Source organism: Protobothrops mucrosquamatus, unplaced genomic scaffold (genome assembly GCF_001527695.2).
Source record: "Protobothrops mucrosquamatus isolate PMUCROS unplaced genomic scaffold, P.Mucros_1.0 scaffold275, whole genome shotgun sequence".
Classification (NCBI taxonomy): Eukaryota; Metazoa; Chordata; class Lepidosauria; order Squamata; family Viperidae; genus Protobothrops; species Protobothrops mucrosquamatus.
The window spans coordinates 1,180,177-1,192,958 of NW_015386619.1; the positions used below are offsets into that span (position 1 = coordinate 1,180,177).

The 12,782-nt window shown below is 32.4% G+C and overlaps 1 protein-coding gene across 1 annotated transcript in view; it reads left to right on the forward strand.

The window, feature by feature from the left end:
* Window positions 1-12,782, forward strand: part of LOC107286328 (metabotropic glutamate receptor 8) — a 447,549-nt gene that overhangs the window by 289,731 nt on the left and 145,036 nt on the right. The window contains exon 6 of the mRNA XM_015814679.1: window positions 2,881-3,081. Within this exon, the coding sequence (XP_015670165.1) occupies window positions 2,881-3,081 (201 nt within the window). The remainder of the gene's footprint in view (window positions 1-2,880; window positions 3,082-12,782) is intronic.

The window sequence follows — 12,782 nt, forward strand, 5'->3', positions numbered from 1 at the left end:
AGAGGAAGGGGTTTAGGAACAGAGCTCTCTGTAGTCTTGCAATGGGCTTCCCAGTTGCTTCTTTCATATGAATGCATTTAAAATATATTTTTCTGCCTGATTTCCCTACCTTAACCCCCAGTCTGATCTATTTTCTTTTGCCTATTTTTCTTGCCATAAAAATTTTTGCTCCTGTATTGTTCAATTTTTATAGCACTATCCTACTTATAGAGTCGTCCTGAGGTCATTAGCATAATTTATTACCCACATTCTCTGCTTCCCAGTGTATATATGTATATAACACAGAAATGCAACATGTTACCTAATTAAACAGAAGAAAATGTAGGATCAGCAAAACCTGAAAAAAGGAATTGGTAAAACTTCCAGAAGCTACGTTCTGATTTAATATTATATGTAACACTCAGGGTCAAGGTTAATTCATTATAACCTAAAGCTACATCTGATCTCATTCTGACAACCCTTCTCTCTCACTTGCATTTCTACTACCACGCAGATAACTTCATTTTTGTTTTGCTTTGAAGGGTTTACTGATGACATTGGGAAATGGCTCTGATTGATTTTCTGTTACAAATGTGTTGAAGCTTTAAGATTTACAAGATGCACGTTTATGACTAAAAGAGTAGTATTTACTGAGGAAGTATTGGACTGGAACATTACATTCCCTATGTTTTTTCTAGTGATAAAAAACAAACATAATTTTCTTCTGAATGATTTTGTATCTATTAAGTAAAAAACATTTTAAGATGACATTGAAAATGTACAAAAATGGAGAGAATATTTACAATGTTTAGTCATATCTATCTAGATTTTAGTGAATATAGAAAACGGGGCAGGGACTTTGGAAATTTAATTGCCCATAATGTCACTGATGCATTTCCTCTCTTTTCTACCTCTCTAATTTGAGAAGTTTGAATGCAATGGGGTAATCAAATCCCTGCCCCTTTTACATGCATGAGATGTGTATGTCATGTGTTAAAAAAGAGCCAGAACTTGATTACCCAATTGTGCTGTCATTTTGACATCATTAAACCTTTAATGTGGACCCAGAAAGTACTTATATGAATAGGATGGCTGTCTAGAGACAGTCATTTACCTGGCACACATCAGTCTGAAAAATAAATGAATTGCAACTGCCAACTGCAATGAAAGAATACAGGTCTGCTATTCATCTGTTAGCTTATTCTCAGATCTGCTTTTAAGGCCCTGAATTGAGTGCTGAATAATATACTGTAAATAGTATATGATTTCTTAGTAGCACACGGTCCTGGAAGTTTTTATCAATTCATTTATGCTTATCCCTTTCAGCAGATAACTCTAAGAAGAGCTTGAAGCCTTCTTCACTCTTCAGAGTGAAGTTACTCTTCAGAGTTAATTAAGAATGTGATTAGCTAGAATGATTCAGAGATAAACACTTATGGCTTCTCCTTAAGTATATCAAATATTTGTTTTCCTAAAGTGCCTTTTTCTGGCCTCTGATAATTATGCTTAATGTTAATCTGTATCAGTTATGTATGAAAAACTACAACACAAATATGATGCTCAATATCTGTATTTTAATTTTTGTGTGAGAATATTAGCAACTGATACCATAAATTGAATAGAACTAGGTGGCCAAATTATTAAAAAAAAAATTAATATGTGAGCAATCAAGATCATATGTAAAAAAAGCTATATGTAGGCCTTAATGTAAATCTATAATAGTTTTTGTTTATGTAAAACTTGGCAATTAGATATATTCTTAGATGAATGGACTTAACTCCCATAATTCCCCACCCAGCCAATACTGGCTTAGAAGTAGGAACCATACACCATTTTTATACAAATAATCAGGGCTTTTTTTTCTCATAGAACGCTCAGAACGGAGTTCCGGCACCTTTTTGGGATGGAACCTTATAGGGTAGACAAGGCAGGTTGTATGACGTGTGTGAGTTCCGGCACCTTTTTTTTTTTTTTTTAAAGAAAAAAAGCATTGTAAATAATGGCCACACATAGACTGAAACACACCTTTTTTCCTAAGGGTTTGTTAAGCCCAGAAATAGATGGGCAGAATATAAAGGTATTATCCTCATTTAAATTAAAGCTGAATTATACAAATGTTGTAAAACCAGTTTAAATATAATCAGCCAGCTGTTCTGCAAGAATTACTTAGCTGTAAAGAAAGATTTTGAGAACAGCATCCTGAGTAGCTCTGTTTCTTAAAATAATCCCACTTTCTATCACCTCATTTATAAGACAAAGGTTGGAAGACTGATGGCAAATATAGAAATAGGTGCTTCTTTTTGATTAAAAATTAGAGCATTTTTAATCCAATGGCCTGAATGTAACCATGTGTAGATGTTTGTTTAGTTTTTTTTAATGTAATTGAGATTTACTTCATTTAATGTTCTCTTCCCAAATTAATGCTTGAATAAAAACTTAATAATTTTCAATTATCATACAGTTCTAATTCTTGAACTTTCTATAAATTTTCTGTTGAGAAAGACTGTCTAGCTTAGATTTATATATTGTTTTACAGCACTATTTTTCAAATTTGGCAACTTTAAGATATGTCAAATCCAACATCTTAAAGTTGCCAAGTTTGAAAAAAAAAACTGTTTTACACAACATGAACAATAACTCATCCATAAGTATTTAATCCCAGTAGTCTCATAGGATTCCTTTTCTTCTGTTTCCAAAATAAGTTTCCACTTTCCCCAGTTTCTTATTTAGCTGCTGAAATACATTGTGAATATCAACTGTGTTGAAGCATTCAATCTGCCAGGGATGTGTAATTAATTTTGAGTTCACAACCTTCTTGTACAACATAGAATATTCAATACATAGATTTGTGTCAGTGTCCAGGTGAGCAAAATGATTCCTTGTCTCTCTTATTTTTCACAGGATTGGAACGAATTGCAAGAGATTCTGCTTATGAACAAGAAGGAAAGGTTCAGTTTGTCATTGATGCGGTGTATTCGATGGCATATGCATTACACAACATGCATAAAGAACTTTGCCCTGGGTACATTGGACTCTGTCCTCGCATGAGTACAATTGATGGCAAAGAGTTGCTTAGTTACATCCGGGCAGTAAATTTCAATGGTAAGTTCATACTATTTTTATCTGTGCAAGATATATTTTAATTTGCCACAAAGTACTTTGAAACTCTTTATGGAAACAACTCTGTCTGTCTGTCTGTCTGTCTGTCTCTGTCTCTGTCTGTCTGTCTCCCTCTCCCCCCCCCCTAAAAAAAAGTGAAGGAATATTTTGTCTTCTTCTTTTTAAGCTGATGTTAAGTTTTGCCTGCACAAGGTAGATATTAAATATAAATTTATGTCAAGCTAAATAGACAAATGGAAAATTGCTCCTCTAAAAACAAATTATGTAGTCCTTCTATAATGGTGATAGATAACATACTCGTTAAGGAAGAGACAGAGATCATGCACTCTTTAATTTTAATTGTCTTTAAACTAGTTTAATGATGTCTCTATAGATACAGAATGTTTGCAGTTAGATCTACAATTGTTGATAGAAGCATCACCTTTTTCTGAATTTTTCCATTACAATACTTCATTGTTACACAATTAAGATGCTTGATTTATTCTGGGTTACTATGGATAAAATGTTGGTTTTCGTCCATTCTTTGCATGAGCACTTCAAATTGTTTGGGAAGGAGTGATATTGAGTTGGTAGAGTTGGTTTACTGGCGGCTTAAAAATCTCAGCTTGCTTGATAGTAATGAATCAGGGGTTCAGGGATTCTAAAAAGTAGACGTTTTCTGATTTGTTCTATGTAGTTAGTCTTACTTGCTTACACAATGGGAAAATTACAGGCATGAACAGGTGATACACATTTATATGTTTCTTATTCACAGTAAGTCAAAGTAACTTAGTTATTGTTACTGTTCTGTACAAGGAATTATGTTTAACCTCAGCAACTGAGCAAAAAAAAATGATGCATGCAATTGAGTATCCGCTCTCACTTCTAAGCCAAACTCTATAAAATATTGTACATGCTGAGAAAACGTAATTAGTGTTCTGTTGGCATAATCAGTGGAAGTTTCTAAGTCAAAGTTTAATGTTTAATGGGTCCTAAGATGAAGAAGAAAAGAGGAAGGTAAAATAAAAGTTTTTCAAAGCACCTGCTTCCTCCTGAAAATTCATTGTTGTCCTGCTATTGGATTGTGTTTTATACATTTTTCAAAGGAAAAGGCAGGATAATCTGTATAATATTATTATTTTTGCAGAATGCCTGCAAACCATAGACAGAACAGCACTATTAAACTATACTCTAGTGACCTCAGCTGCTAGCCTTCCTTTAAAAAGCACAAGGTCGTTTTCAATTTAGCTTCCAAGTGGAAACTGTTTGGCTTCAGGAAAAGCACCAGAAACAAACAAACAAACAGGCAAACCTCCAAACATTTGTTCAATAGGCACATTTGCTGCAATAAAAGTATCTCATCTTTGATTTTCCTTTTTGTAATTTCCACAAAAGGAATGTTAGTCTTTACATAACAAAATAAAATAATAGCAAGAATGTATTGTTTATTTTTATATATATTCTTCCATATTTGATTTCACTCAAAATATTGTGAGTTATATGCAAACATAACTGAATTTAGAGAAGGACTGTTAATTCACGAATAACTTAATTGATTTTACTGCATCTACTTCAAGTGTCAGTCTGTGCCCATCTTTATGTTACTGTGATTTTGAAATTATTATATTCCTATATAGAGAGCTAGTTTGGTGTACTGGTTAAGGCATAATTAGGCATAACCAAGAGACTTTGCGTTCTAGTCATGCTTTAGGCATAAAGCTAGTTGACTGCCCTTGGGCTAGTCACTTTCTCTAAGCCCTAGGAAGGAGGCAATGCCAAACCACTTCTGAAAAATTTTGCCAAGAAAACTACTTCCTCTATCCAATCTCCAAGAATTGGATATGATTAACAGAAGAATATCAAATTTCTATTTATGTTTTATTGCTTTGGTTTATTGTTATTATTCCGTTCACTGCCCATAATCTTTTAATAGTAGGCAGATCTCTCTCTCTCTCTAAATAACTTTAATAATTAAAATTATTTAAATTAATTGAACTCTTATTTTACGTTAAATGTGCCAAATCCAAATAGTGTACCCAAAATAATTACTATGGACAGCAATTGCTGTTGTTGTATTCAGACATATAAACATTTACTTTATCACTTTATATTATCAGATATGGGGGGAAGATCATGATCATGTGACCATGGGGATGCTACAACAGTTGTAAGTGTGAAAAATGATTACAAGTCACTTTTTTCAGTGCCATTGTAACTTTGAACAGTCACTAAATGAAGTGTTGTAAATTGAGGACTACCTGTATGTGGAATTTGCTCCATATTTATATATAGATAAAATTATCATTCAGATAAACTTATCATGAGGATCTATTTTGAACATGAACTATACTAGGAGACTTACTGTTTCATCTTTTGCTTTGAACAACCAAATGTCTTAAGCTCAGGTTCTGATTCCAGTGCTGAGAGGATATGGAAACATTCCTCCATGGCATTGTACCATCTATTTCCTACTAGAAGAAACTGGTAAATAAAAGAGCTGCCGAAAGGTACCAGATGGGATTTATATTTACTTTTGCATGACTGTAATAATCTTCCACAGCAGTAGAGATGATTTCTGTTTACATCTGAGAAGATCTGAAGTGCTTCAAGGTTTGTTTTAAAATCACTTAGCATCACTGGTACATTTTCCACATCTAATTACAATTTTACAAAATGAAGGAATTTATTTAAAGGTATTAAAGAATGACATATGCTCAGCCCCAGATTAGCATTTTTGAAAAATGAATTCTTTTTCCCAAACCTTCTTTCCATTCTAGCAGGGAAAATGTTTTCTGTTTTGATATTATTTCCAAATTCTTGCAATGATCATGAGAAAAATGTTTGTCAATCATAGGATAAACACATGCAGTGATAGCTACAGTATCTATGCTTTTTATTACTTTGAAATTTGAAATTTGTATTTAAATTAAATCTCTTTTCACAATTGACCAGTCCTGGAAATTAGTCTTTTTAGCCTATTAAAAATAAAATCTTAACTTTATCATGGACATACTTGAATCTGGGAAAAATGCAGCAGATTAATAATTATCTAATTTATATTTTGCATTAGTTTTGGTAATCAAAATGGAACTACTTGTTTTTAATACTTCTTGTTTGTTGTAAAGAAAATATTATTCTGCCAGTGGCTTCATCCATATAATGTTCTATGACACTTTCATGACAGCACAGTGATCTTTTTCTCCAAAGCATAGTAAGCCCATATAATTGATATGACACTGAAGTTAGTTGTGTTTCCAGAGCATGCAGTTTAAACCAGGGATATCTTCTCACTCAGAGCAATTTTAATGGGAGTACATCACATCTTGTCATGAGATGAGGGTTATTCATCATTTTAGGAAGTAAATCCAGACTCTTATGCTATTACCCTTCATTATGGGGCATTGCACAGTCAAACATAAAACAAGATGTATTAAAACAAAGATTAAATTCTCCTTGTGTATGAAAGAATTTGGGGACTAATTCTGTTTCATTATGGAAACATAGACATTTTCAGTCTCTACCATTTTAGAGCAGTTTGTTGAAATAAAAAAGTGATGGCAACTTCTTAGAACCATATTACATTCTAGACCATCTGAGATTTAGAGGTTGGTCCCCTAGATCTATAGTAAATGGAATAATGCAGTATAAATAAAATTGGCTGCTGATTTGATTCAGAAATGTATTTGCTGATTTTGTTTTAAATATAATAATGGCTATAGTTTAGGAGAAATAAAGTTTATGCATGGAGATTAAGATGAAAATTTATAATATATATGATTATTTTGCAAGTGTCTGCTATATCTATCAGGAAATACAGTTAATATGGGCAATAGCAGGAAAATAAATGCTTAGAAACTTCCAGTCTATCCAATGAATGTAATTGTACATTGTTCATAATCTCTGAACTTTTTTACAATAATATCTAGATTGTTAGGAAAAGACTACTTTGAAGCTGTGTAAATCAGTATTTGTAAAATAATTATAAGGAATTAGTGACAGAGAGCCTGCCTGCTAAAAAATACAGTTTGAAAAAAAAATATGAAATAGCCAGATTGACATAATCATGATATTTAATGCAAGATACTTGACTGATAGTTCCTTTACAGATTTGTTGCCTTCCCTAATAAAGTTGGAAACTAGAATATAAACTAAGGATAAACTTTTCAGTGCTCCTCCTTTTGACATTTTAGAGAGGGTGTTAGTAGGATTAAGACACAAAAATGTTGTCTTAAGTTTTATAATGCTTTCCCTCTGAAACTTGGTAAAACCTTCTCTGGAAGTGAATATTGACCCCATCTAATTTTAAAGCACATTTCTCATTATGCTATACAATACCTTCTGCAGCCTTTATACCATCAAAATTGTGCATTGCAGCCTTAGATGTTGCTATATTTGTAGACTAATGCTTAACTGCATGCAGTCAAAGTCTGGACTATCCAGGTTATTACTGTATGTACTATTCTGAGGGGGGGGGGATTTCCTCCAGCAGTATCTAATATCTCTCATCTGTCTTTCATCTTGCTGAATCCAGTTGTTTTAAAGTGGAAAGTGGAAAGAACATTCAATAGGCATTTCTCTGAAGGCAAACAGATTCTGAACACAGTGGGTCCAGAAAATGGACTCTAATCCCAGCTCTAACATATTGCTTCATATTACTACTGATAAAAACAATGTGGAACTTGAATCTCTGCTTATTGATACAGGAAACAAGCTTTTAATGTTCCATCTCCCACAAAGTCCAGTAGCATAAGTCCTGGTTCACAAGTATTTGGTCAGGATATGCTAATCATCTTGAAAATGGTATTTCAGATGTGTCAGCATTCTTGCAGTTGGACAAACACAAATATGGTCAGCTATGTGTGAATCCTCTCTAATCCCATGTAATAAAATACATGCTTAAGAAATACATAGCTTTAAAAGTGAAAATACACCAAAAAAAATCTACTGTAGCTTTATTCTGGCAAGATTCAAAGTATTGATATGATTAATGAGACAAAGTAAAATAAAACATACATGGATTTCTCAGAAATGCTGAGCTTGTTTTTTGTTTGAAAAAGCAGAGCTCCACAATTTCTTCTGCCATCAAATGCTGATCAAAAAGAGGGGAACATAAAGCATCTCTAAGACATTTAGCACACATTTCTTTATGCAGACTGGACTTCTCTGAATTCAGGCAAACAATAAATCTTCCTTCACACAGGCATATTTTTTGCATCAAGAGAGTTTTAATAAAATTATTAAACTGTCAACTAATTTGTGTGACAAGGATAAGCAGCCAGTGTAGATGGAATAGCCATCAGCTTGTGGAAATAATAAAGCAATTGTAGGATTGACTATCTGCTACTCTAGCCATAGAGGAAACATTTTTTGTCTGCCTTAAAAATAATAATAAAAATACCTTCTTCAATCTTGCTCTTGAGGACTTACTCACAACTCCGTCTTCTTCTGCTTTCCTGGAACACAGGCTTCCTTTCTGGAAGAAAAACTCATTGATTTATGATTTGGTCCACGTGTAATGCTGAACATGTTATATACATGAGCCTAGAATTTACAGATTCCTCTGATCTCTGTTTTTTTCCTGCTGAATCTGCAAGAAGATGGGTTTTGACTTCCATTTTAAAATAACTCTGGGTATCTATTGCTTCTGAGCTCAGAGAAATCATGCCAAGTTTAAAATTCTGTCCTGTTTTCTTAAACTATAAGTATGGTTAGTATGCATCAGACCATTTCCTTCTCTTGTTTTCTTTCTAATCACAGTTTTCAACCCAAGCTGCCTCAAAGGGCATAGAGCTTCTTTTGACTTGTTCAGAGACATATACAACTTAGAGTTGGAAAGGGCCATTTAGCCCAACTTCTTATTGATAAAAGAATAAGTTTTCAAATGTCCTTACTGGTGGCTATCAACATTACTATATCCATCTATCAACATTACTATATCCATCAAGAAAAGTACCCGATTCAAAATGATATAAGTTTAATCTGTTAAGACAGTTCTTTATAAAACCAAGTAACATTCTAGGATTCACTTAATTGTTTACAGGGAGTTGACATGAATTAATTAGATTTTCTTGAACTCATTTTCCCTGTCTTTGTTCAATCAATAGAATTATTGTTGTCAAGATAATTGTTTGCTTAATATATTTATGTCCCACTTTAACCTAATTACTGATATTCATGGTTTATAACAAAATACAAACAGTGAATTAAAACAGTAAAAATAACATTTTTAAAAAGCATATAGAAAAAAAATAAGAAAGAAAAAACAAAAATGAAAGCAATAGCCTCTATTCAGTATTCACATAAAAAGTAGAGTCAGATCTTTAATAGTTTCTTTATAAAATATAACTGTAGATGCCTTAAGAATTTCTGAAGAGAAAATACCCCAGAATAAAGCTAACAGTCCAATTCATACATTATTATAATTCAACAGTGAATACAATTTTTAAGTGCTGAAAGCAAGAATATAGATCAGTGGGAATTTTTGAGTTTAATAATGTTATCTTCAATAAAGTAGCTTTAGTGACATCAGAAGATTCATTCCTTTTTGGGTTTCATGTTCATCTAAATGGACCATTCATGGGGTCCATTAAAGGTGAAAAAGTGAAATGAAGTCACCTCTAAAGCAAAATAATAATTGATATGTATTGCATTGTAATGCACTTTTAAATTACATTATTAATGAAAATAATGAATAATGGATCAGGAGTAAGAGGATAAGCACCTTGATCATATTGAGAGTATATTATTCAGTGCTAATAAGGCATCCTATTCATGTATGGGTTTGTGTTATTATTTATAAAGAAATATAATTTAGTCTCAAAAAAATTCTAAGTGATCACTGAACCTTTATTTACTGTTCTAGTTCACTGATGGATTGTTGCAGTCCTGATAGAATCTGGAAGGGATAGAATACCAAAAATAAACATATGAAATTCATTACACATATTACAATTAATGTTACCATACAGTAATCAATTATCAATAACGCACAAATTAAACTATGGGTGAAGGATATGTTAGAAGAAAACTGCTGCAGCTTATTTTTGAAATATTTATATCCTTAGATATAGAGTCAGTCCAATGTAACTTGTATAGATACCTTGGAAATATAAGTAGAAACATTAAAAATCTATTTCACATTTTCATTTCCAAATATTAAATCTCAGTTGAGAAATATGTTTCAGTTGGTTGGAAAACCATAATGCTGAAAATTCTAAAATGTGTTACCCATTTCTGTGAAGATGATATTCAGAATGGAGCCTATGAAATAAGAGAGAGTAATTTATTTAAATATATATTGCTCATGGAATTAGAGATCCTACAGCATTAACTATGCAACAATGTTATCCAAAGGATAAAAAAATATGTCATGTATGTTTGAAAATTACATTATAACTTTCTAAAATGGAGAAGGTGTTTGAACCAACAGATTATTGAATATTTTGTAATTGATTTCCTTTTGTTATTCCTTTTATTTATTTATTTATTTATTTAAAATCATCTCAGGAATCATTTGAAGTAACTCAATTCAACTAGAAATAGAGCCGAAAATAATTTTTTACACCATACATATTCAAGTTCTTAGGTCAGTAAGTCTTGTGTCTTCAAGTCAGTTTGGCCTGCTAGCGTGGAAAAATCTCTTCAGTTTTCTGGACAAGTGGATTTAAGAAGTGGAGTGCCATTGTTTCCTTCCTAGGGCTGTGGGCCAATGACTGTCCCAAGATCACTCAGCTGGCTTTGTGCTTAAGGTCTTCCAGTTTCTAGCCTGTTACCTTAATCTCTGCACCAAACTGGCTTTTTAAGGTAATTCTGCCATTTTAGAAATTATAACTGAATTGCAAAACACTTTTTAAAATTCCTCAATATTCTATGCAAGTAGGTAATTTATAGTTATTAATTCCATGAGTGTCAGTTGAATAAAATATATTTTGAAATAATTTTACAGCATTTCACATATACATATCAAAACAAACTTTAGACAGTTCTGGTCAGTAATGATCTCCCAAGAGAAGCAGAGCAATGCGAAGTTTGCTGCTTATATATTTGAAAATGGGAAGAAAAGGATGTGTGGTAAAGGAGATAAAATTATGTAATATGTGATTATGGTTTCTTTTCTATAGAGGAATTTCATGGAATAAATTCTATTTGCAAAACATTCCTCCATACTAAAGTGTCTATAAATTGTTTCTTATCAGAAAAATGGCTAGTGTGTGAACTAAATTTTCATTTGGCATTTTAATTAAAATAGCAGGGTCAGGACATATATTCTTTGCTTGTCCAAATCCTAAGGTTAATAAATATTATGAAAATAATTCTGCAGAAGATATTGCAATATTCTTTTTTCCCCCTTGATTTTTTGATAGCAATATATGGATGGATGGATGGATGGATGGATGGATGGATGGAAGGAAGGAAGGAAGGAAGGAAGGAAGGAAGGAAGGAAGGAAGGAAGGAAGGAAGGAAAGAAAGAAAGAAAGAAGGAAGGCATATCTGGATGACCAGTGAAATAAGGAAATGAAGAAAAAAATGTATCTATAAGTATTTACAAGCATGTTTAAAAACATAAACCATTTATTCAGTTGTAACAGAAAAGCATTAGAGAATTTTAAAAGCTCATGATTTATTTTCCCCTATTATGGGATACTCCTTCTGTTTCTGTATGTCTATAAGCAGAATGTATCTGTATTGTGTGGTGTTTTTAAGATATTGTAGTGTTCTAATTGTATGATATCTAGAGTTGGTTTTTACTTGAGATAATTTCATAAATGAAAAGGATAAAGAGCTCACTAATTTGTCACATTAATTCTGCAAATTCTAAACCAGCTTCCATACTTAATGGAGAACCAAAATTCACAGCCACTCTACTAACCACTTTACTAACTGATACTTTCATTATAAATCAGGTATCAGAGCTTATCAATAAATGAGATATAGTACATGAAAAACTTGTCTATTGGAATTAGTTTTCATACAGGGAATTGTGTAGGTAGAAGATAGGCTTGATGTAAATTTTGTAAAAAATGTTTTCCATTTGTTCTCAAATGAAATATAATCTGATTCACAGCATAACTGTGCCAGACATGAACTAATTTAAAATTCCTTTTCAAAAGGCAATTTGGGAGCTGACTTTTTCTAATGAAGGATCAATGGTGCTAGAAATATTTTGCAAACTAGTCAAAATAAATTCTCTATTTCTGCTATCGAATATTAGCTCAGTCACCCACCTTTTATCTGTTTCTATCCCTCAATATGTTGCTTGAGATGCATGGTTAAACCCTGGATAGGATACATATCATCACCAAAATATAAATTCAGATTTTGTGCATGAGTATGGAAAAGCCATATCAATTATTTTAAACTGAAGCAAATCCAATTGTATATAGCTTTGCTGAGTACTAGCTTATTATAACCTTCATTTTGTAAATAATTTGAGCACATAATTAGAAGATATGATCCAAGCCAATGGTGGGATTCAGCCAGTTTGTACCACTTCGGCAGAACCAGTAGCTAATTTTTTGTTGCCCAGCCCCAGAATGGACTTCTGGAAGCAGCATCCACACAGAGAATAGGTTATTCACATATTTGAATCCCACCACTGATCCAAGCCAAAGTATATTAAATCTTTTGGTAAACCTAGCATTAATCTACAAGGCCTTTTGAAAAAATCATATGGCTGGAATGAAGTCAATTTCATAACTTATATA